At 46.0% G+C, this 22,038-nt stretch overlaps 8 protein-coding genes across 10 annotated transcripts in view; 6 read left to right on the top strand and 2 right to left on the bottom strand.

Moving 5' to 3' along the window:
• The window catches only part of LOC126556838 (DNA damage-binding protein 1), a 412,736-nt gene that overhangs the window by 380,580 nt on the left and 10,118 nt on the right, over positions 1 to 22,038 (top strand). The window lies entirely within an intron of this gene.
• Positions 619 to 22,038, bottom strand: part of LOC126558958 (soma ferritin) — a 203,505-nt gene continuing 182,085 nt past the window's right edge. The window contains exons 2-3 of the mRNA XM_050215049.1: positions 1,331 to 1,436; positions 619 to 1,220 (exon numbers count right to left, since the gene is read on the bottom strand). Of these exons, the coding sequence (XP_050071006.1) occupies positions 622 to 1,220; positions 1,331 to 1,430 (699 nt within the window). The 5' untranslated portion in view covers positions 1,431 to 1,436 and the 3' untranslated portion in view covers positions 619 to 621. The remainder of the gene's footprint in view (positions 1,221 to 1,330; positions 1,437 to 22,038) is intronic.
• LOC126559040 (ferritin subunit-like) lies at positions 2,429 to 3,802 on the top strand. The gene is made up of 3 exons (XM_050215142.1): positions 2,429 to 2,587; positions 3,178 to 3,434; positions 3,518 to 3,802. Exons 1-3 carry the CDS (start codon positions 2,482 to 2,484, stop codon positions 3,800 to 3,802), a joined length of 648 nt encoding a protein of 215 aa, XP_050071099.1. The 5' UTR covers positions 2,429 to 2,481.
• Positions 5,656 to 6,835, top strand: LOC126558489 (potassium channel subfamily K member 9). Its single transcript, XM_050214513.1, has 3 exons — positions 5,656 to 5,782; positions 5,864 to 6,482; positions 6,560 to 6,835. Exons 1-3 carry the CDS (start codon positions 5,656 to 5,658, stop codon positions 6,831 to 6,833), a joined length of 1,020 nt encoding a protein of 339 aa, XP_050070470.1. The 3' UTR covers positions 6,834 to 6,835.
• On the top strand, positions 7,732 to 8,056 carry LOC126559516 (BBSome-interacting protein 1). The gene has a single exon (XM_050215685.1). The coding sequence runs from the start codon at positions 7,757 to 7,759 to the stop codon at positions 8,054 to 8,056; it is 300 nt and encodes a 99-aa protein (XP_050071642.1). The 5' UTR covers positions 7,732 to 7,756.
• Positions 8,108 to 14,437, top strand: LOC126559327 (60S ribosomal protein L26-like). Of its 2 annotated transcripts, XM_050215464.1 has the most exons (3): positions 8,108 to 8,278; positions 8,841 to 10,823; positions 13,949 to 14,437. In XM_050215464.1, the coding sequence occupies exons 1-3, from the start codon at positions 8,108 to 8,110 to the stop codon at positions 14,414 to 14,416; spliced, it is 2,622 nt and encodes an 873-aa protein (XP_050071421.1). In that variant the 3' UTR covers positions 14,417 to 14,437. The 2 variants fall into 2 exon arrangements, with proteins under 2 accessions (XP_050071421.1, XP_050071420.1); XM_050215463.1 differs by lacking the exons at positions 8,108 to 8,278; positions 8,841 to 10,823 and adding an exon at positions 13,695 to 13,846.
• On the bottom strand, positions 14,557 to 15,914 carry LOC126558138 (uncharacterized). The gene is made up of 2 exons (XM_050214094.1): positions 15,783 to 15,914; positions 14,557 to 15,708 (listed from the first exon to the last, which is right to left on the bottom strand). Exons 1-2 carry the CDS (start codon positions 15,912 to 15,914, stop codon positions 14,566 to 14,568), a joined length of 1,275 nt encoding a protein of 424 aa, XP_050070051.1. The 3' UTR covers positions 14,557 to 14,565.
• LOC126556872 (AP2-associated protein kinase 1) lies at positions 17,536 to 20,829 on the top strand. The gene has a single exon (XM_050212416.1). It carries the CDS (start codon positions 17,548 to 17,550, stop codon positions 20,827 to 20,829), a length of 3,282 nt encoding a protein of 1,093 aa, XP_050068373.1. The 5' UTR covers positions 17,536 to 17,547.

The raw sequence follows: 22,038 nt of genomic DNA, 5'->3' as shown, positions 1-22,038 counted from the left end.
CGTTGGAAACCATTTGAGTGCTTTGTGTGAACCACCATTTCGGAACGTTATCATGTAGCAAACGAAAATCATCCGAACCTCGCCGCTACAAACAAGAATCCATCACCGATTTTAACAAGTAAACTTGCAAATGCATCGACACAAACACTTGCACCCGACAGGCAAACGACTGATAACGCATGGATGGTACAAGTGCAGTTTTAATGCATCGGATTCTGACGCAAGGTTTTGCAAGCCAGCTTGTAAGAGCCACCATCCAGCGGGAGTAAAAAAAAACGAGCGGAAAAAAGAATGCACTAGCAACGACTACGGACGTCCATTGGAATACGGAATCGTAAACAAATCACACACGTTTATTATGAAAAAACATGTCGGACATTGCCAACCTTTTTCTTCTACACAAGCAGAGGACAGAGGGAATGTGTGTATGTGTGTATGCGCTTGACTTTGTTTCTTCGCTTTTGTGGATCACATTTTGTAATTTCTGTTTATTTCAAATTCTCCTGCTCTATTGCAGCAAATACATCAAACGAAAAGAGCTGGAAGGCGGGGTCGGAGGCTCTGTAGAAGTGCCTTCTGCCGCAACTCCGCTAAGCCAATAACTATGGCCTCACACACCTCTTAAACAGAAGCCAAGTACTCATCGAAAAGATGATTACCCAAATCGTTGGCCGCATGTTTCACCGATGTGAAGTGCTTCAGGTTGTGGATGTAACCAGCCAAATCACGCACCACACCCGACTGATACTCGATGATCTTCTCGTCCAGGTAGTGAGCTGCATCCGGATCGTAGTGGTACACATCATCTCCTCCGTTGGAACCGGCCTTCGAGTGGGCGTGCGAAATCTTACGATGAATGGCATGCGCTTCCTTGGCCATCGTCTTCTCGTAGTCCAGGGCAAACTGGAGCGAGCTTAGTTCCTGCACATCCAGCACCTTGCCATAGTTTTCGGCCTTGTTCGGTTGTACCAAATTTCCGTACGCACCACGGCGGCTCTGATACTTGATCAGATCGATCGCATCCTCCCATGCTTTGTCGCTAATCTTGCGGTACAGCTTTTCGAAGCCGGGCCGATCGAGGCTGTGCTTGTTGAACGCGGACGACATGAGCAGGAAGTGGAACGATTTGTCCACCAGCTGGCTGGTGTACTGCTTCAGATCGTTCTCCACCGTTCTGCCGGACGACGAATGGAAGCTGGAGTAAATCGGCGAACACTCCTCTGTGTGTGTGTTGGGGGAGGAGGGTTAAAAGTAAGCAAATTATACAGGACACTGCGTCTAGGCATTTTTTTAGATGCTGGGAAAGGGGCGTAGAACGCCAGATACATACCGACATTGATTTCGCAGTCATTGGCGCTCAGATCCGTCGCAAAGGCGGAAGCCATCAGCACAAAGCCCAGCACAAACACAACATTCATCTTAGCAATCATGTTCCACTCACTTGCTGTCAAATCGGTCTATATAGAGCGTTCAAGGGCGAAAGAAGACTTCACTGCTTTTTACACCGAAACTGCACGCAGGATGATGATTTTGTGAACCTTCTTGATTCGACAAAAATCTTCGACGGTCGAACTTTTTGATTCAGAATAGGGGACGACCGGCAGGCGAAATAAATCGCTGCACAAATTGACAAAATTTCTAACGGGGAATGCACACGAACGCGATTTGCGTCTTACTTGTTCCAATGGTTGACACTGTTATGAATTCCCTTCGCACAGCCGAGTGACTTTTGTTCACGTTTGTGTGCAAGTGTAGTGGTGCAGAGTCGCTCACCAACACGGAGGCGCGCGTGAGCACGATGGGAGACAACGGCAATGGAGTAGTTGTCTGCAGATTACGAAGCTTCAAGATCAATATCGATGACTACGTGAAAGATGACAAGTTTTCGCTTCGTCTAGATTCAGATTATATTATATTACACACCATACGACATCGTGAGATCGTATAGCATCTTTGATCCCAATTTTCGATTACGCGGAACGTGCGCAAAACCATCGTCCAACCATCTCAAAAACCATTTTGTGTCCGATACGATTGTGGTGGTGTGCGTGAGAGCCGTGCTTGTTCGATGCCATTGCATAAAATGACCCGAGTGCTCGTTTTGTGAGAACAATACGTAGCAAGCCGTGAACGAGTCAAGTACGTGCGTTTGTCATTTGCAACGTCAATAACTGTAATAACACCACTTCCGCAAGGAAAGTTTGGCCACAAATTCTCAACTCAGCCATCCCGCGGTAAAGCCGTTGTCACATCCTTCTGTGCCAGTGCGTATAAAGGCCTGACAACAAACGTCGTGCTATTAACACACAATACCTCCGTGAGTGCTGTTTCATCTACAGGGGCGGAACTTGTGTCCAGAAGTGTCCTATACCTTCATGTTTCCCTCGTGTCTTGTTTGTGGTGGATGAAAGAGTTTTTAAAAGTGCATTGTACTGTCTTTTTGCAGCTTTCTTTTGTGTCATCCGTCTGTCCCACTAGGAAATGATGAAATCGATCTTCTTCGGAATCGTTGCCCTGATGTTTGCGGCTGTTGTCATGCAACAGGAGCAAGCATCGGCACAAGTTACCGACACGGATCTTCCCTCAAGTAAGTGTTTATAATCGTGGCGTCTTTGCGGCTTAATAACAAAAGGGGGGTTGAAAGTTTCAATTAGTACGGCGTAATATTGGAAATTTCTACTTACGGATGCAAGGCTCGGATGCCCTTCATGTGGAAGAATATTGCTCCGAGAAATTTGTTTGTGTGTGTTTAAATGTATGCGAAAGTGGTTGTAACTCACAAAACCACTACAAAGCAAGATCGCGGATTGCTGAGAGTGTGGATGGCTGTGTGCGTGAGCATCAAATATGGTTGAGTTCCTTTGTTTTGATTCGGTGCGGCAGATACACTCTCACAGATATACCAGCTGATGGAATGGGACAAACAAACAGAAAAAAAAGCGCACGCACTGCGCATTGCTCAGACATATGTGTATCCCGCTGCGATAAGGCGTTGAATTCATGGCGAAAGAGGATGTCGTTCCCTTTGTATCGTAATTGAGGCCGCTTCATTCGTTAGCTCGGTTTCGCTTTCAGTTTAATGATGCTCCTCTTCGTTGTAAATCATATAGTTCGAATGATTCATGCTAATTTATGTTTCATGTTATCGTTCTCTTTTATCCTCCCCTCCTTTACCAGGCACCGACGAATGGAACTACATGAACCGAAGCTGCTCCGCTAAGCTGCAGGATCAAATCAACAAAGAGTTCGATGCGGCACTCTTCTACATGCAGTACGCCGCCTACTTCGCCCAGTACAAGGTGAATCTGCCCGGATTTGAAAAGTTCTTCTTCCACGCTGCCTCGGAGGAGCGCGAGCATGGCATGAAGCTGATCGAGTATGCGCTGATGCGCGGACAGAAGCCCATTGATCGTAACACCTTCTCGCTGCACTTTGTAAGTTTCGAATGCGAGCATTTTGTCCCAAAAAATAATCATTATTAGCACGCACACATGTAACAATCTGTTCTTCTCACCAGGGCAATCAGGTGCAACCGGAACCGGAGCAGGGTTCGGTAGCACTGACCGCACTGAAGGCTGCCCTCGCCAAGGAACAGGAGGTGACGAAGAGCATCCGCGAGCTGATTAAGGTGTGCGAAGAGGATCACAACGATTACCATCTAGTTGACTACCTGACGGGTGAATTCCTGGAAGAACAGCACCAGGGACAACGCGATCTGGCCGGCAAGATTACCATGCTCAGCAAACTGTTGCGAACGAACCCGAAGTTGGGCGAATTTATGTTCGACAAGCAGAATATGTAAATTTGGCAGTGATAGGAAAATCTATCCTGTGGGAGGAACGCGCATTATGCTTGAAGTTCCCCGTAAAGATGGTCCTTAAGAAGGGGTAGAAGAAGTTCAATAAAATTCCTGATAAGATTCATAATCTGTTTTGTTGCTAGCGCAGCGATGTGTGTACTTGAAGTGGAAGTCTGTATGGAGAGGTGGACTTTGGGTGGAATATGGCCCATTGCATTGTTTGTATTGTGATAAGTTTTGTTAAACCGCAGAGGCTTATTTCTCCACTATCATCACCCCACACAGAAGCGGTTAGGAATGTAATGGCACTCATTTAAATGAGAAAAAAATAAAATAATTTGGAACTGTAGACTTGTCAAGTACGAAGCAATTGAGCTGATTTTTGTAAAGAAAGATTTGGGGATATTTGGGTGTATGGGTCAAAATATTGGAAAATTGAAGAGCTCTTATCGTTTGTCAATGATTTGACTGCTAGGTATCCTTCTGTTCTATTCCTTTATATCGATCTATGGGAAGGGAGAGCGGAAGGGATCAAAGGACGATTCCCATCTCTTCTTAAGTCAAAAATAATACGCGCGTATTCGTAATCCTTCTGTCCCAGGATAACGTCCATCGGGACCGCCGGAGATCTTCCTGATGCCCTAACGGCTGCTAAAATTTCTGCCTTAGCTACAAACCTTGGAGTTGGCGCTGTCTATACGTTGAAGATGTGCATCCAGCGACACAGGTAAATCTATAGCGAGATGGATTGCAGGAACTTATCGTTCGGACTCATCACACATGCTCTGCCAACGGTCCATTCACAGCTGTTGTGAGGTGCGAAGAAACTCGTGAGGGGAATCAACCTCTCAAAAATCCTGCCAACAGAGGCACTTCGTTTGGTCAAGGATTCTGCTTTTTTATTGCTCGGCATAACGCAATGAGTAGGCGGCCATATAGGCGATACTCGGAATGCTTCATCAAACAAAAGTTTCAAATATTCAGTTTTGATTCAAATTTTCAGCTTTTTTGCATAAAATAATCAGAGTTCTAATACTTCGTCGGATTTCATTGTTTTGACAGTGGTGAGGCTATCAGTGATAATAAAATACTGATCTGAAGGATTCGCACTAATGATGAGAAGTGCTCTGCTTTTGTCTGTTTTTTTTCGAATTTTTTTTAAACAGATCTCTAGGTGAAGAACGAATTAAAATTTATTTTCTGCAAATGAAAAGATATTTATTTAGATATTATTAGATAGATATTATTTAGATATTATTACGCCATTCCAAAAATAGGCAAAAGGACCTTTTTTCTAAGGAAATCCATGCTGCGCAAGCGCGTACAAACAATAAAAAGGGAATTCGGTGTTAAACAAAATGTTTTTCCTGAATTCTTTTCTTCTACAGCACAGCTGCTACGTTGAGTAGTGCCAACTTGCAGGTTCTTTACTTTAGCAAAACATTAGTATTAAAAAGTGTTTTCACAAATTCTAGATTCTAGAGACACATAGTCGTATCTGTTCGAATTGCACGTGTCCGTTAGAACATTTGTATTGTCAATGTTTTAGCTCAAGTTTCGTTTCATTGCGTTTAAGTATCGTCATGCGGTTGTACTTTTCCACAACTCCTTCGAAGGCTTGCGATTCTAATGGCAAAACTATGACATTAATCTAACCCCATCTAGCCCAGTGCGTCTATAGAGAGGAATGAAACTACGGCCTACAAGAATGTTCCGCCAGTCGGAATGAATGGATGTAAAACCAGGACACACTGAGCCTGAGTGACTAAAACAAAGAAGGTTCAAAAAGTGCCAAACCTTCACCTGGATTCGCCTCCTCACCTTCCCCACCCAACAGAGACTCCATTGAGATCGACATGAAGCGACAAAATATTCGTACCCTTTCGTTAGTGGTGTGCACGTTCACTTATCTACTGATAGGGGCCGCCGTATTTGATGCACTGGAATCGGAAACTGAAGCTCGTCGATGGGAGTTTTTGAAAAGTAAGTCCCCACCCGGATGATAGCAGACAATTCTAAGGCATCAAGTGTGGTCTTCTTTTTTCTTTCCTTCCCATCACACAGGCGTAAAGGCAAACTTTGTCGCCAAGTACAATATCACGCCGGAGGATTACCACATGATCGAAATAGTAATTACGGAGAACAAACCCCACAAAGCGGGACCCCAGTGGAAGTTTGCCGGCGCATTTTACTTCGCCACGGTCGTGCTGGCCATGATCGGGTACGGCCACTCGACGCCGGTCACCATCGGCGGCAAAGCGTTCTGCATGGCGTACGCGATGGTCGGCATACCGCTGGGGCTCGTCATGTTCCAAAGCATTGGCGAACGTTTGAACAAGTTTGCGTCGGTTGTAATACGCCGGGCGAAAAAATATCTGCGCTGCCAGCAAACGGAAGCAACCGAGATGAACCTGATGCTCGCAACGGGATTACTTTCGTCGGTTATTATTACGACCGGAGCGGCTGTGTTTTCACGCTACGAAGGATGGAGCTATTTCGACAGCTTTTACTACTGCTTTGTAACACTGACGACGATCGGTTTCGGTGACTATGTCGCGCTGCAAAACGACCAGGCACTGATCAACAAGCCGGGCTATGTGGCGCTCAGTCTGGTGTTTATCCTTTTCGGGCTAGCGGTTGTAGCGGCCAGCATTAATTTGCTGGTGCTTCGATTCATGACCATGTACGTAAGGACTGACATTATTTCCAGTCCATAGCCATAAATGAACTGGTTTTCCCACTTTTTCCACACATCACTAGGAATGCGGAAGATATTCGACGGGAGGAGGCTGAGATGCAATCGTCGGTCGATGGACTAACGACGTACGAATGTGAATCAACCGGGAAGTTGCTCTCCTGTGCCAATCTAAACTACTGTTCCGAGATCGAGGAGGAAGACACTTCCGTTTGCTCGTGTACCTGTTTGGGTGGTAACAGTTTCACCACGCACGAGCACGAATTTTTGCTCGATCAAGGATATCATCCGGCTGATATAATTACGAGTACGATCAGCCTTAAGCGCATGTCGATCTAATGCTGCAGTACACATACATACATGTTCGTACCATAAAAAAAACAAATTAGGTAGAAAAGATAGGATCAACAAAAGCGACTACATTGCGCCAAACAGTCCAGTAGATTTGTAGCTAGAATGAAAAAAGGAAACTAGTTTACAATTTAACTTGTGCCAAAAAACATTACCACCACGTGTCCAAAAGCCATTGATTTTTAATTACGCACCATTTGTTTGTCTTCCATTATGATGTTTCTCAAAGTAAATTCCATTCCGAATATTTGTGAAATAAAGCAAAATCATCACTATTTCGATAGAATTATTTGCAGATCACTTGTGTGTGTGTGTTTTTTTTTTCTTAAATGTTTTAGGATAGTTCCGTGGAATCTCGTTTTTGTTTTGAATTTGTAGATGACACTTTGTTGATAAGTTTACAACAGGCGACTAGCTACTTGAAAACCTGCTTTTCCTTCAATGCTGTTGCATGTTGGTATTTCGTAGAACTCAATCATGTGTCATAACTTCCGCTTGCGTATGACGGAATCGCATCCCAAAACACCCACAGGTCGTGAATAGAGCTCCTACTCTTTACACATAGTTTATCAAAATCCGGATTTGTTTTTGATTATTCACAACACGGTACTCGGTGTACAGGGATTAGACAATATTTGCTTTGTGATAAAAACGAACCGCTGCTCTTTGTCACTTCGAACCACGAAACACAAAGAAGCGTGCCAGTTAAAATCATCTTCCTATTCCGTCCTATTTCTAAAGGTAGGAAAAATCAATAATCCCTTTAAACTCGTTCCTTCCTACGTCATCCCTATCGGCTAAAATAACACACTTTGCTCAACCCACTTCACGCATCATCCAACAGCAGCAGTGATATTAGCCTGGAAGGCTCGTGGCGGCACGGCGTTGCAAACGGCCGATAATGTTTTGCAATGTCCTTAACCGTGGTGGCCGATACGACAACGCCAGGAGCTGAGACGCTTCGTACGGAGACTGAGGAAAGAGGCAACAAGAGTGCGGCGAGACAACATCAGCCGATTACGCTAATTTTGCCTACCAGCGGTAAGCTGTTTTTCGAGAAAAAGCAAGAGTTTCAACTGTGCAAACCGCAGCTGCTACCGCTAAAGTCGTTCAGTTTGGAGAAGTTGGAAAGAATGCACCAAGAAGCGCAACGCCAGTTGCAGGAAACTCGTGCCCGAACCGCTGCCTCCAAGAGTTGTAACAATTTCTAAAAAAAAAGACGAAAAGACTGCAAAAGCTAATTCTCTTCGCCGGTAGGGAAGATGGCATATTTGCTGGTATTTTCCATCTGTTTGGCACTACTGCTGGCATCGATATCGCTCTATCGATACGGCTGTATACAGCGGCAGCATCCAATCGTGACCTTTTCCGTACTCACGGCGTGGAGTTTTTCGTTTCTCATTGTGTTTACAATACCGCTGGATGTTACCTCGGTGAGTATGGCTTACTTTGGTGGATCGAAACGTTCACAGCTAGTGATGGGTTCTTTGGAACGCACCCACGATTCTGATACAAGGAAATGGAATCGAAGGTTTAGTCCGGAACCGTCCGAAAGGGCAGTCCACTATAGTTTTGTCTTCGTTTTCTCTGCGTTTCACTCTTTATGCACATTTGATACACTGTATCCCTTAAATTTTACGGGTCGATTTTTTAAATAACACATGAAATTGTTGGAAATTTTTATTACATAGACGAATTGCGTTGATATAACGATTTTCATTTGAATTGCTTTGACAGACTTTTAACAATTATAGATTATCACGCACGCATGGAAAACGAAGATGAAAATCATCACATCAAAAAGAACAAAAAGCGCCTAACCGACTACGTTTCCGGACGGTTCCGGAAGGATTGGTTACACCTTCCTGCCGAAACTGGATCCTATGTTTTATGAAATCGTCCAGAACCAGTTCTGCCATTTTGCTATTTTTTCCCCATCTCAATTCACAACAAAGATTAACAATTGTTTCTATCACTCTCTCCATCTTTTTCAAGACCGTGTATCGTCAATGCCTGCAGGAGCACAATATCACCAACAACAACGGCTCGAACAATGATGGTCCGGACGCCATCTGCCAGCGTCCATGGGGCATGGTGGAGGAGGAAGTGTTCCCCAACCTGTGGCGCATTATCTACTGGTCCTCCCAGTTCCTCACCTGGTTAATTATGCCCCTGATGCAGTCTTACCTGAAGGCGGGTGACTTTACTATCAAGGGCAAATTACGATCGGCACTCGTAGATAACGCCATCTACTACGGCACGTATCTGTTTATCTGTGGCATACTGTTGATTTATCTCGCCCTGCAGCCAGGCATTTCACTCGACTGGCAAAAGCTGAAAGCCATCGCATCGTCCGCTTCCAACACGTGGGGCCTGTTTTTGCTTGTACTGTTGCTAGGTTACGCCCTCGTTGAAGTACCACGCAGTCTGTGGAACAACTCGAAACCTGGCTTTACGCTGCAGTATGCATACTTTAAGCTATCCAAGCTTAGCTCGGAAAAGGCGGAAGCCGAAGAGAATGTGGATGATGTGCTGGAAAGTTTACAGTCCGCCAGTCGTGCGATTCCACCCCGGCATGAGCTACGCCCAGCACTGGAAACCATTATCCGGAAGGTGCCTACGGAACTGATGGAACGCGCAAGTCGCATAAGCCGGGAAGATGGTTCTCCGATGGCTGTACCGTCGGAAAAGGCACTGGTACGGCTACACCGGCAGGTAATCAAATCGCTCCAAACGTTACAGCGAACCGAAGCACTATGGAGCGTCCAAGTTAACAAAGTTCTGCATCTGGAGGATGTCGCGAAAAATGCGGTTTCGCTCGATCATCGCTTCAAGAGCGAATTTCCCAAACATCGGATAGGAATGGCAAGGGCCCTGTACAACCCAACGCTTGACTGGTACTGGGAGTGTGTCGTAAAGGCTCCGTTCCTGAAAGCGCTGGCCGTCATTACCGCCTTCCTGTCCTTTATGGTCGTGTGGAGCGAGCTAACGTTCTTTAACCGTAAGCCCGTCCTTTCAATTTTTGCCAACGTGCTAAACGTGGCCAAAGGTAGCTACGATTTCGTTACGATCGAAATCTTCTCCATGCTGACGCTCTGCTACCTTTGCTACTGTGCGTACTCGACCGTGTTTCGCATCAAGTTCCTGAATCTCTACTATCTGGCAGCGCACCATCAAACGAACGAGTACAGTCTCATTTTTAGTGGCATGCTGCTGTGTCGGCTAACGCCACCAATGTGTCTCAACTTTCTCGGTATGATACATATGGACTCGCACATCATCAAGGAGCGTGTGCTCGAGACGCACTACACCCAAATTATGGGCCACATGGATGTGTTGGGTATCATTTCCGATGGGTTCAACATCTATTTCCCAATGGTAATGTTGGCGTTCTGTTTAGCAACCTGGTTCTCGCTCGGTAGTCGTGCACTAAACGCACTCGGTTTTCAGCAATTTATGCTAAACGAAACGATCGCAGTCGAACTCGTCCAGGAAGGTAAAGATTTGATTGTGCGAGAGAAACGTAAGCGGCAGCGGGCGGAAGATGCAATGGCTCGAAGGCGTGATAATATTTTAAGTCAAATTGCACGCGATGGAACGATCGGCAGTGGGGGAAATGGAGGCGGTTCGAACGGAAACGGAACTGGTGGAGGAGGAGCAGGAGCAGGAGGTGGCGTTAGTAGTGGTGGTGGGATACTGTCCAAGTACAAATCCCGCCATCTGGACACCGTTGGACCGAACGACGATCTGATCGGAAATGGTGACGGTCGACTGGACTATAGCAGTACGGGCAGTGGTGCTCGTGGCCTGGACGATATTAACCGTTCACTGTCCCAAGAAATCAATGAACGGTTCGGTGTGAGCACGGGAGTTACGGTCGGATTCAAGGGCTACGGTACCACGTTCGAGGAGGATGATAATCGTATGGGAAGCGCCGGTGGACGTTCCACCATCAAGCCGAAAGGACTGTTTGATGATGTTTAGTTGGTTTGGCAAAGCATAATTTATGGTTAGAATAATTTTCCCTTTCCCAATAATGCGCCTAGGTTCCACACCGTTAAACGTTTACTATTCCATTTATTTTAATGTACGTGTGTGTGTTTCCTATTGATTGTATTTTTTAATTAGATGATGAAGATATTTAAACACTAGAAGGTAAGGTGGCTTATAACACAAACCACCACACTAATCCGAAACAGATACAGCTGAACAGGCCTTGACATCGAGAGGAAGGAGAATTGAGACATGATTGAGCTCGGCTCAAAGTTTAAGCGAACGGTCTTCAAGGAAAGCTTTCAGGACCATCGGTGCGCTGCTTTGCTAGACATTCTATACATATACTAAATAACATACACACTCCACTTTTAAGCGCTAATTGTAAGCCGATGCAAACGTTCGTTCGAAGTGTAGTGTACTGTGGAGTGGATCGAAAAAGACATACCGTGTTTAGCATGCAATGGCACATTGGCGCTGTATAAATAGTAGTGTAATGATTGCACCCAACTGAATAAAGGATCCCTAGAACAACACTAAAAGTTATTCAATATTACAAAAGAATAGTAGCTAAAAGTCACTAGGCATCAGGGTGGAATAGTAGTTGGACTGATCGAAAATGACGGCGCAGTACACTCAATCTCAAAGCTCATCTCAACATGACTACAAGGAATGGGATAAATGAATCCCTTCCCTTTTGATTGAAATCTTGATGTTATCTGGCCTAGGGTGATGTTATATGCAAGAAGGCGGATAGCTCCTCCTTATTTTTGCCTTATCCCGAGCATGCTCGGTTATGAAGGTTGTAGATATACTGAAATAGTACAATTGGAAGTCTGAGTAATTCAGGCTTTCGCTGATAACATAGCCAGCCCCTGGTTTTCCGGAAGTTCTCCTGTCTTCCCTTACCTAAAGAAGGAACAAACGGTTCAAAACCTCATTTAGAACAGTAATAATGACTGATTCCTGCAAAAGCGATGAACACATAGGTTATTGCTCCTACGCTGACGTTCAAAATGTCCTATTTTGAGTCAAAAGTCCTAGATCTGAATTTGAATTTCCACTCAGCAAGCTCCGGATAGCTGGTCATGTCATAACAATGACACCAGACCACAAATAAGTTATTGCCTATTTAAGGGCTGGGATAGGCTTGAATGTTGAATTGGCAGACGCTCAGTTGGATTCTACAGACAGTCAAATCTACCAAAAGATTGGTACATTTATTTTCAAAAGAAATTACCATCATGATGTATACATTTTTCCCACCTGTCCGGTAATTGCTGCAAACCTCGCCAAAAAAACGATCTATCCTTGGTGCTGAACCAATTATCCAGCCAGTTTTGAATATTCTCCAATGAAGCAAAGCGTTGGTTCGAGAGAGCAAGCCCCAGCACAGGAAAGAGATGATAATTCGAGGGCAGCAGATCGGGCGAGTTTGGTACGTGTGGTAGCGTTTCCCACCGGAATTTTATGATCGTATCCTCCACAGGACTTCCACAGTGCGCTGGTACAGTGTCATGTAGCAGGATAATTTTCCTACCCTCACTCTGTCCCTCGGAACGTTTCGCACGTAGTGCTTCTTCCAACGCAATCAGCTGATGGTGGTAACGTTGTGCGCTAACGGTTTCGCCCGGTGCCAACAGCTCGTAACAGATCACACCGCCATGATCCCACCAAAGGCACAGCATCGTTTTCTGTGCATAACGGTTCGCTCCGGCAGCCAGCATCGATGGATCGCTCGGTTCCGTGCTGGACTTTTTGCGCTTCGGATTTTCAAAGTAAATCCACTTTTCGCCTCCATTTACGATGCGCTGCAGGAACGGTTTTCGGGCATGGCGGGCAAGCAACATCTCGCAAATGGTTTTCCGCTTTTCCTGCTGTCTATCGCTTAGCTCGCACGGCACCCATTTGCCACCTCGGTGAATTCTTCGCATAGCTTTTAGACGGATGGAAATTGTTTCGCGCGTTACACCTAACCGGTCGGCTAGCTGTTGCTGTGTTTGGCAGTCGTCTTCATCGAGCAGAGACTGTAAATCTTTATCGTCAAACTTTTTGGTCGGTCGACCTCGGTCCTTGTTTTGGAGGTCGTATTCGCCGCGCTTAAATTTCCTAAACCACACGGAACACTGCGTCCTGCCGAGGGCATGCTGGCCGTAAGTTTGTACCAGCAATCGATGTGCCTCTGTAAGTGTTTTTTTCTGATGGTAGAAGAACAGCAGTGCCGCTCGCAAATGAGTTTTGCTGGGCACAAAATTGGACATTTTAAAACTGTATAGATTTATTTAAACACCAACTGTTTACAGTCCATCCCGGGTGAGTTTTAGTTGTAAACAACGCATGACTGGCTTTCGTTTTGATGAAGGACGGTCTACATTGGCACACCTGCATTCTTTATTCATCTTGGTTCTTAATGAAAATTGTCAAGCTGAAAACATCTAGGAAAAGAATATCAGTTTCTTTGTGCGTGTTTGGTTCGTATTATTTCAAAAGAGCAATTGAATCCCTTTTCAAAAAAAGTTCAATCATTGCCGTCAACGAATGATTAGAATTATTAGATCCCATCCTTTCCTGCCCCTCATGACACGTAGAACAGCTCAAATTATGCGAACCTTGCCACGAATAGCTGTCATTTTGAGTTTTCTTCTATGTTCTTTGCATACTTTTTCTTCTTCTTTAGATTGGCTAGTGATGGTTGTTGTCAAATTGATCGGATTGCTCCGTTCTCAACAAATACCGTAATTTTCAAATCATTTCATATTTGTTCCATTTATAACGTTGATATTGATCATTTGTTCTTTTTGTATCAAAAACTCATACTTAAAAATCTTTTGAACGAGCCAGTCAAGTGTATTGACATAATTTTCAAAATACAGAATTGAAATCGGAGCGGATTCTATCCCTTCGAGGAATGTGGCAATCCAAATTGACGCGACGCCCATCTCTACTTCCTTTTCCGACATCTTGAACTACGTGAAGCACGCGTTTTTCGGGTGTACGAGTATTTTGTTGTAAGTAGTGTTAAAAAGTGCCGTAAACGTGCCAAAAAGCATATAAAGCCATAACGTACAGCTCGGTAATCTAGAATCGCATCGTGTCCATCCCCTTTTCAGCCTCGGATAAAGATGAAATTCAACAAAAATGTTTCGTCGTCCCGGCGCAAGAGCCGCAAGCGCCACTTCCAGGCCCCGTCGCACATCCGCCGTACGATTATGTCGGCACCACTGTCGAAGGAGCTGAAACAAAAGTACAACGTACGTTCCATGCCGATTCGCAAGGATGATGAGGTACAGGTAGTGCGGGGCCACTACAAGGGCAACCAGGTCGGCAAGGTGGTGCAGGTGTACCGCAAGAAGTACGTCGTGTACATTGAGCGTATCCAGCGCGAGAAGGCAAACGGCACGAACGTGTACGTCGGTGTGCACCCGTCCAAGTGTGTTATCGTGAAGCTGAAGATGGACAAGGATCGCAAGAAGATCCTGGACCGTCGTGCGAAGGGCCGTCTGGCGGCGCTGAGCAAGGACAAGGGCAAGTACACCGAGGAAACGGCTGGCGCCACCGCGATGGAAACGACATCGTAAAAAGGTTTTGCAACAAAACACACACAAAACGCGGGCGCAGTTGGAAAAGGAGTGAAGATGGTGGTGTGGACGTGTTAAATGGAGGCGAATAAAAAAGGACAGTGGAGAAAAATGGTAAACGATCCCATAATGTTGTGTAATGTGTGTATTTATTTGGCGGCAAATGGCATCGGACATAGCTTCGTTACTCCAAGGTGTACCAGTTTGTTGTGCGAAACACGATGAGGCGCTATCCGTTCGTCCAATTCCAACGCTATTTCCATTCCAGCGTGAAGCGATTTCAGCTGTTTATCGCCCTGATCCATGAAGATAACATTTTCCACCTGCTCCCGGACACACTCATCGGTTTCGTTTGTTGTGGTGAAGAATCGTAACATCACGCGACCGAAAATACGCTCGATGGTATCTAGTTTTAGGACGAGATTAGGTTGAACCTTGCCGAATGTTATGGCCTGGTGCCAAAGATGTTGCCGTGAGGTTCGCTCATGCAGTGCTGCTTCCAGTGTTCCCAGCGGTGAACTTCTGAGGTGAATTTTTTTGCTCTTGTTAGCCTCGGGCGACTTGATGTAGAACGATTTTGCTGGAACAGTGGATGAATTTTCCAAGGAATGCCGATTTCTGGAACTGCTGTCTTCAGCCGAAGCAGGTAACTCTTCAATGTTGAGCGGTCCTTGTTCGTTGGTATTATCCGTTTCAGGTGAGGATGGTAATTCCTCTATCCAGCTCGTCTCTTGCTCCGTGAACGATGTATCGAACGACTTCCAGCAACGTGTGGATCGATTGGCTACGGTATTATTCAATAGTTCCGCTCCAGCGGCATTAGTTTGGATAGTTCGGTTTAGCGATGAAATGGGTTTGAAACATTTTGGGGAACTAGCATCAATAATATCCTGCCGTTGCCGATTTTTAGCTTTACTCGTACCAACACCGAACGATACATCCATATCGTCCGTAATTCTGCGCCTTTTGAGTGGATTTTTGTCCAGAAATTGTAATCGCGTCATTCTGCTCTTAGTGCAGCTTATTGCCAGGCAATCGTCCGAATCGGAAGAATTGGATGTAGTATCATACTGGGGACGACGACATTCATCTTCTGAGATGTGTTCTACTTCCGAATCTGACTGATGTCTGCGTTCAATCGTAATTTCGGCAGGATTCAACGATTGTGGCACAGACGATGTAATCGTTGAAGGAAGCGTTGTGTCGCTTGCATTGATTACACTGGCCAACGTTTCATCATCTGAATGGTCATCGATCTGCCAATCATCGCCCTGGTCTCCTGCATGTAATATCTACAAGAAAATAGTTCATTAGATTACATTTTTGCTTACAAAAGCCTACGAAGATAAATGATCACGCTTCTTACGCTGCCGTGTTTGCTTGAGCGGGACCTCCGCTGTCCACGTCGGCCATTACTTTGGTTCAACGACCTTCTGCATCGTACAGCAGGAGAAACGAGAAGCTGATCGAATCCTTTCCAAGATTTCTCTTTACTCATGATTTGTGAGGTCAATTCATCCAGCTTTGTTATTTTTTAAAATGGTCGGTCCGGGCCGGGCTCTCAAAGGGAAATATAGCATTCCTTGGTTGAAGTACTATGTATAACCAATACGTTTGTACCTTGCCGTAGACTGAACCACACAGCGTAGGAAACTAAGCTCCAGTTAATGTGGAATTGGCAGAGTATCCAGTTTTAGTATTGCTATTGTTGGCTACAAAACTGATGTTGTTTACGAAACAAAACAACAAAACGGAGCATTCCATGTATACAGGGTTTGATGTATCATTCCTGCGTGTCAAAAGAATCCTCCGTATCTGAAGCGGATTATTTCAACAATCGATGAATATTTCGAATTTGTGGAGACGGATTAACATGACATAGCCAAATTTCACTTGAATGCATCGCTACCAATGATAAGCCTGCCGAAAACTGGTACTATTACCATATAGAAATGAAAAAATTTTAACCATTCCAAATTTACTTCACCAGCCCTGCAATGTTTGGTACGGAACTGTCAAAAAAATTTTCGTGTTTTTCTTTGCCATTTTTATCCGTCATAATACGACGGCAGCAATTCAATCAACACACGTACTTCTTCATACGCACACGCATACACATTTGCGCAATTACATGCCAAATAGAAAGAAGTACTGCTGCACACATCGCAGTCGCGTTTCGTTTTTTGGAACAGATATCGGTACGCCCCGAATGAGTCGCATTGCTCAGTGCTGGAGTGTGTGATAAGTTAGTACAGTTTTCCCGTTTGTTTCCTCCCCCAAAGTGGCCGTACTGCAGCAGCTGCATCGTCTATACGCCTACAAGACTACCCTCCCAGGCAGTGTGCTGTTCTACAAAACACGAAAAAAGGCAGCGAAATGTTCCTCAAACGCTAGACCACCAATCGAACCGTGAGGAGTCAAACCAAAGGAGAGGAGTGTGTGTGATGGTGTGAAAAAAAGTGTTGGTGTGCGACGAAAAAAAGAGGCCGAGCACTAGATACAGTTCCACACTTGAATAAGGGATTGAGCTGCTTTGAAAAGGGTCGAGAAAGAGCACTTGCTGCAAAAGATCACGAATAAAATTGTGCACGTGAACATACAACTCGTCGCGTAGTAAGGTAAGAGGGATAGCGCAACCCAAGCGCTATCAGTAGCTTGTGAGTACTAATACCACATCACCACCAAGGGCTAATGATTTCCACACATTGATTATTGTGATTCATGCAGCGCAACGGAAGTGATAAAAGTGCGATAGAGCGTACGAGCATAAACACCACTGCAGAACTACACCGAGCGGGCGGAGCAGCAACATCACTACTTACCAAATGGACTTGTATGGTAGGAACGTAACAATTTAGCACGGATATAGAAATATTTCTCTTTTGCGGTATCAAAAATAGCCCAGGCACAGTATTAGAAAGAGTTATAATCTGTGCAGGACACAGCACTCTGTTACCAACTGTTTCAAACATAAAAGCAATAACAACTCGCCTGCAATAGTAGACAAAAACATACACAACAACGCGTGCGGTATCTTCTTTTAGACCTGAGTACTTCATCAATTGTATAAGCGTATCGAGTCCTAAAAAAAGTAGACACAAAGCGAGAGGGAGAACGAACAGCAGAACAGGATGAAAAAGTTCATATCAAAGTTTGAAACGAAAAATGAACCCACATCCACCACGAGCAGCAGCAGCAGCCGGGAAACGAACAGTTTCGTCGGCAAAACGTTTAAACTAAGCAAGGAAAACGTCGTTACCGTGGAGGAGGTACTGGCCGAGGGTGGTTTCGCTGTCGTGTTTCTAGTCAAAGGTGCGAAAGGCGAACGGTACGCACTGAAGCGGCTGTACGTGAACAATGAGTACGATTTGGGTGTGTGCAATCGGGAGATAAAGATAGCGAGCAATCTTAGTGGACATAAGAACATCATCGGCTACATTGACCACAGCATCAATGCGAAAGGTAACGGTGTGCACGAGATACTGCTGCTGATGCCGTACTGCAAGACGAATCTGCTTACGCTGATGAACGGGCGGCTTAGTACGGGCTTTAGCGAGCCGGAAGTGATGCAAATATTTTGTGACGTTGCGGAAGCGGTCGCTCGGTTGCACCAATGCCAGACACCCATAATACATCGGGATTTAAAGGTGGAAAACATCCTGCAAAACGATCAGGGACACTTTGTGCTATGTGATTTCGGTTCTGCTACGGCACGGGTGCTTAATCCAACGAGCCATGGGCGTACGATGGTGGAGGAAGAGATCCAGAAGTACACGACGCTTTCGTACCGTGCGCCGGAAATGATCGATCTATTTAATGGGCAGGACATTACGGTAAAGGCGGACATATGGGCGCTCGGTTGCTTGCTGTACAAGGTGTGTTTCTTTACGCTGCCGTTCGGGGAAAGTGCACTCGCGATACAGAGTGGTCAGTTTAGCATACCGGACAGTTCGAAGTATTCGCGGTCCGTACATCAGCTGATACGCTACATGCTCGAGCCGGATGTGGAAAAGCGACCAAACATTTATCAAGTGTGTGAGATTGCTTTTGGCATCGCTGGTAGGACGAACCCGGTACGAAACCTGACGAAATGTAGCGTACCACCGCTGGAAAGTCTAACGGTGCCACCGTTTGAATCGGAAACGAAACGATTACCGCCGATCGGTGGTACAGTTGGGCAGGCTGGATCTACATCGAAATCATCCGCCAGCAAATCATCCGGTCAGCTACCACTGCTCGAGGGAGGAGGTACCAGTGTTGCGCCACGCCAGCGTCCAAAAGCTTCACAGGCGGCCACGCCAAACATGGGTGTGAGCAGTTTCGCGCTCGGTTTGCCACCGAATCCGTCGCCGAAAAATATTCTTTCATCACCAACGCCTGGTATGGTGCCGGCGGTGGCACCAAGTGCTGCGGATGCACCGGCGGAAGCGTTTGTTGCCAAGTTTGCGGCTAACTTTCCACCCGCCACCGGTAATGTACCGGCTACGATCGATCCATCGACTTCGGCAGGAATAACGACGTTGGATGGAACATTACCCTCGTCACAACCCGTTGCTGTGGCCGCATTGTTTCAGACGACGTATCCGGATCCGTTCCGGGAGGCGGAACTAACACCCATTCCTCCAGCCAGCGGAGTGGATGTTCCGATACCCGGTGGATCTGCCCACAACTCGTCATCCTCTTCCCTATCGATGATACACTCGCCAAGTCACGCAGCGAATCAACCGGCCATTCCCGGTCCGTCCAACAATGCGCCACAAACACCCACCCTCGGTGGATCAAACTCCTCCTCCTCGAGCATCTTAGCACCACCAAAGCCTTCGGGTCACCGACGGAATGTAAGCGATACGTCTGCCTTTAACAAAGCTTTCGCTTCGGAAACTTCCCAATTTTTGGCCCCGTTTGGCGATCAGGCAAGCAACAAGTCCGCCAGTCCGCCTGGAAATGGGTCCAACAGTTCGCTCCACAAACAACAACCAATTCCAGCCAGTTTAGCGTCCAGTTCCAACCCGCAGCTGTATCAGCAGCAGCAACGGTCCACCTCGTCGGTCGGTTCTGCCAACTCCAACTGGAACCCGTTCGGTGATCCAACGCCATTCGCGCAGATGACCGAGGATCACATTTTCGGCGAAGAGTTTGATAAAATTCGCGAGCAAGGTAGTCAGGGTAGCTTAAAAACGCCACCGGAAGTTCCACGACACTCGTCGCTACCGCTCATACAGACGGTCGCCACGGTACCGACGTCCGTTCCACCGCAAACGGCTGCCCCATTCTCACCGGAAAACATCCCTGACACGCTGCTCGGCGAAGATGACGATGATGATGATCCGTTCAGTTCGGCACCCTTCACGTTGCCGGTCCGCACCGACAAGAGCAAATCCTTTAAACTGTCCTCACGCAAAGTGTTCGTCATCGATGGTGGCTTTAGTACGCAGCTTGCCGAGCATATCGGTGCAAAGCTGGATAAGGATCCACTCTGGACGTCACGGTTCAACGCAACCAATCCCGGTGCTGTGCTGGAAACGCACCTGGACTATTTAAAAGCGGGCGCCGACTGCATACTGACCAACACGTACCAAGCGTCCATCGAGGGTTATATGGATTTTCTCGATCTCAACGAGGATGAATCGGTGCAGCTGATCAAAGCAAGCGTTGAGCTGGCGCGACGTGCGCGAACACGCTATCTAGCCGAAAAGAAGCTCGTTAACAAATCGCACAAGATTCCTTGGGTAGTCGGTTCGGTTGGACCGTACGGTGCGCATCTGCACGATGGGTCCGAATATACGGGTGCGTACGCGGATCATGTCCCAGCGAATCGGTTGCAAAAATGGCACCGACCGCGAATCAACGCGATTGTGGAGGCCGGTGTGGATGCGCTCGCACTCGAAACGATACCGTGCCGGATGGAGGCGGAAGCGCTGCTCGATCTACTTGCGGCCGAACATCCGACAGTACGGTTTTGGATCTCGTTCCAGTGTCGGGATGGGGCGACACTCGCACACGGGGAGCCTTTTGCCGAAACGGTGATCGCTCTATGGAATCGGGCAAAGCAACAGCTGGCCAACCCGAATCTGTTAGCGATCGGTGTGAATTGTGTTAATCCTCAACATGTGTTGCCACTGTTACGGTCCGTGCAGGAGCAGCAGCTTTCGGTGGGAACGCCACTACCATCGGCAGACGATACCGGCCGCATACCGCTTATCGTGTATCCGAACTCTGGCGAACAGTGGGACGCGGTGGGTGGATGTTGGCGAGGTGCGGAAAATCTTACCCCACTCGAAACGTACCTCCCGCAGTGGGTGGAAATGGGCGTCAAGTTCGTTGGTGGCTGCTGCCGTACGAATGCGCGAGACATCAAGCGGATGAAGAAAACCGTTATCGGGCTGTATGGGAGTCGAAGTGGTGACAACTAGACGGAGGGCGACGACGACAACATGGCATGACACAACGCTGAAAGGAAAAGATCTGTGGTGGTCAGGGCCTGTGTGGTCACATTTCAATATGGATATGCTGTGATTTAGTTGGAAAGCAAATTTAAGTTCACCAAGAGCAACCCGAGAGGGAATGAAGGAGAATTGCTCGGTTTGCCTATCTTCTTTAAAGCAATCGTTATCAACCAAAATAGGCTCTATATAGTGTGTCTGTGTGTTCCATACCTGGAATAAACGCAGATGATAAGCATAAACCGCAAGACATACGCCAACGGGGCCGGCCGGGTTTTGATTAATATGAAACTACGGATACAACGATTTTTTTGACATAACCTGGCTGCGCAATACTGGCAAATCGAGAGAGAGAGAGAGAGAGAGAGAGAGAGAGAGAGAGAGAGAGAGCGATATTACCTAGTAATGAAATCTTTAGAATCAATAACCTCCTATTCCCCTTACCATATTTGGCTGCACATCATCGTCGTGTGTTTCACAAATCTAGTCTTGCTTTGAGTTTTTCAACCGTCTTAACACGCTTTTGAAGTTGAACGAAGCAATCCGGAAGAGATGATGTAGTGTAGAGTGTAACCAACGGAAACGGACAAATGATTAGTATTTTGTTGTTGCATTTTTTTTATTTTCCATTTTCCTGCATTTTTCCCATCTACTACGAGCCATACACTAAGAGGCAAGTGACGATCATCAAAAAAAATCTATCGCTCTTTAACCCTGTCCCTGGCAACCAGAAAAAAAAACTTCAAATTCTAGGCAATCGCGCTACCCGGGTAGTCACCAACATTGGAAGCTTATACTTTTTTACACATAGTTCAATAAGAATGTAATATTCTGATGAAAGTCAAGTTGACTCCTCTTCTTTCTATCAAATTAAATATGCTGCCTCAATTCCAAGAAATTTCTAAGTTATCGATCTTTAAAGTTGACATGCTTTTTCCGACAAAATAAAAAAAAGCCTTAAAAATAATTATATAACTGGTTTAACACAATTTAAAAAAGTTTCTAACAGTTTATAGAACTGTTAACCACGGATATAATCAGATTTTTACTGCGAGTAGATAAAAAGTTACAAGTGTTTTTATTTGAATACAAACGATTACCGCAGCCCTCGTTCTTCATAACAAGAAACAACACGAACTAAAACGACATTTTATTGTAAAATATACATTCTTTCTAAAA

Source organism: Anopheles maculipalpis, chromosome 2RL (assembly GCF_943734695.1).
Source record: "Anopheles maculipalpis chromosome 2RL, idAnoMacuDA_375_x, whole genome shotgun sequence".
Classification (NCBI taxonomy): domain Eukaryota; kingdom Metazoa; phylum Arthropoda; class Insecta; order Diptera; family Culicidae; genus Anopheles; species Anopheles maculipalpis.
The sequence above is the reverse complement of the archived record's forward strand: the minus strand, read 5'-3'. Positions and strand labels throughout refer to the sequence as shown.

Coding starts and splice junctions, on each gene's coding strand:
- LOC126559040 (XM_050215142.1), top strand. CDS start 2,482: ATGATGAAATCGATCTTCTTCGGAATCGTTGCCCTGATGTTTGCGGCT. Junction 2,588..3,177: donor CGACACGGATCTTCCCTCAA/GTAAGTGTTTAT, acceptor CTCCTTTACCAG/GCACCGACGAATGGAACTAC. Junction 3,435..3,517: donor ACACCTTCTCGCTGCACTTT/GTAAGTTTCGAA, acceptor TCTTCTCACCAG/GGCAATCAGGTGCAACCGGA.
- LOC126558489 (XM_050214513.1), top strand. CDS start 5,656: ATGAAGCGACAAAATATTCGTACCCTTTCGTTAGTGGTGTGCACGTTC. Junction 5,783..5,863: donor TCGATGGGAGTTTTTGAAAA/GTAAGTCCCCAC, acceptor CCCATCACACAG/GCGTAAAGGCAAACTTTGTC. Junction 6,483..6,559: donor GTGCTTCGATTCATGACCAT/GTACGTAAGGAC, acceptor ACACATCACTAG/GAATGCGGAAGATATTCGAC.
- LOC126559516 (XM_050215685.1), top strand. CDS start 7,757: ATGTCCTTAACCGTGGTGGCCGATACGACAACGCCAGGAGCTGAGACG.
- LOC126559327 (XM_050215464.1), top strand. CDS start 8,108: ATGGCATATTTGCTGGTATTTTCCATCTGTTTGGCACTACTGCTGGCA. Junction 8,279..8,840: donor TACCGCTGGATGTTACCTCG/GTGAGTATGGCT, acceptor ATCTTTTTCAAG/ACCGTGTATCGTCAATGCCT. Junction 10,824..13,948: donor CGAAAGGACTGTTTGATGAT/GTTTAGTTGGTT, acceptor TCCCCTTTTCAG/CCTCGGATAAAGATGAAATT.
- LOC126558138 (XM_050214094.1), bottom strand. CDS start 15,914: ATGAGTAAAGAGAAATCTTGGAAAGGATTCGATCAGCTTCTCGTTTCT. Junction 15,709..15,782: donor GCTCAAGCAAACACGGCAGC/GTAAGAAGCGTG, acceptor ATTTTCTTGTAG/ATATTACATGCAGGAGACCA.
- LOC126556872 (XM_050212416.1), top strand. CDS start 17,548: ATGAAAAAGTTCATATCAAAGTTTGAAACGAAAAATGAACCCACATCC.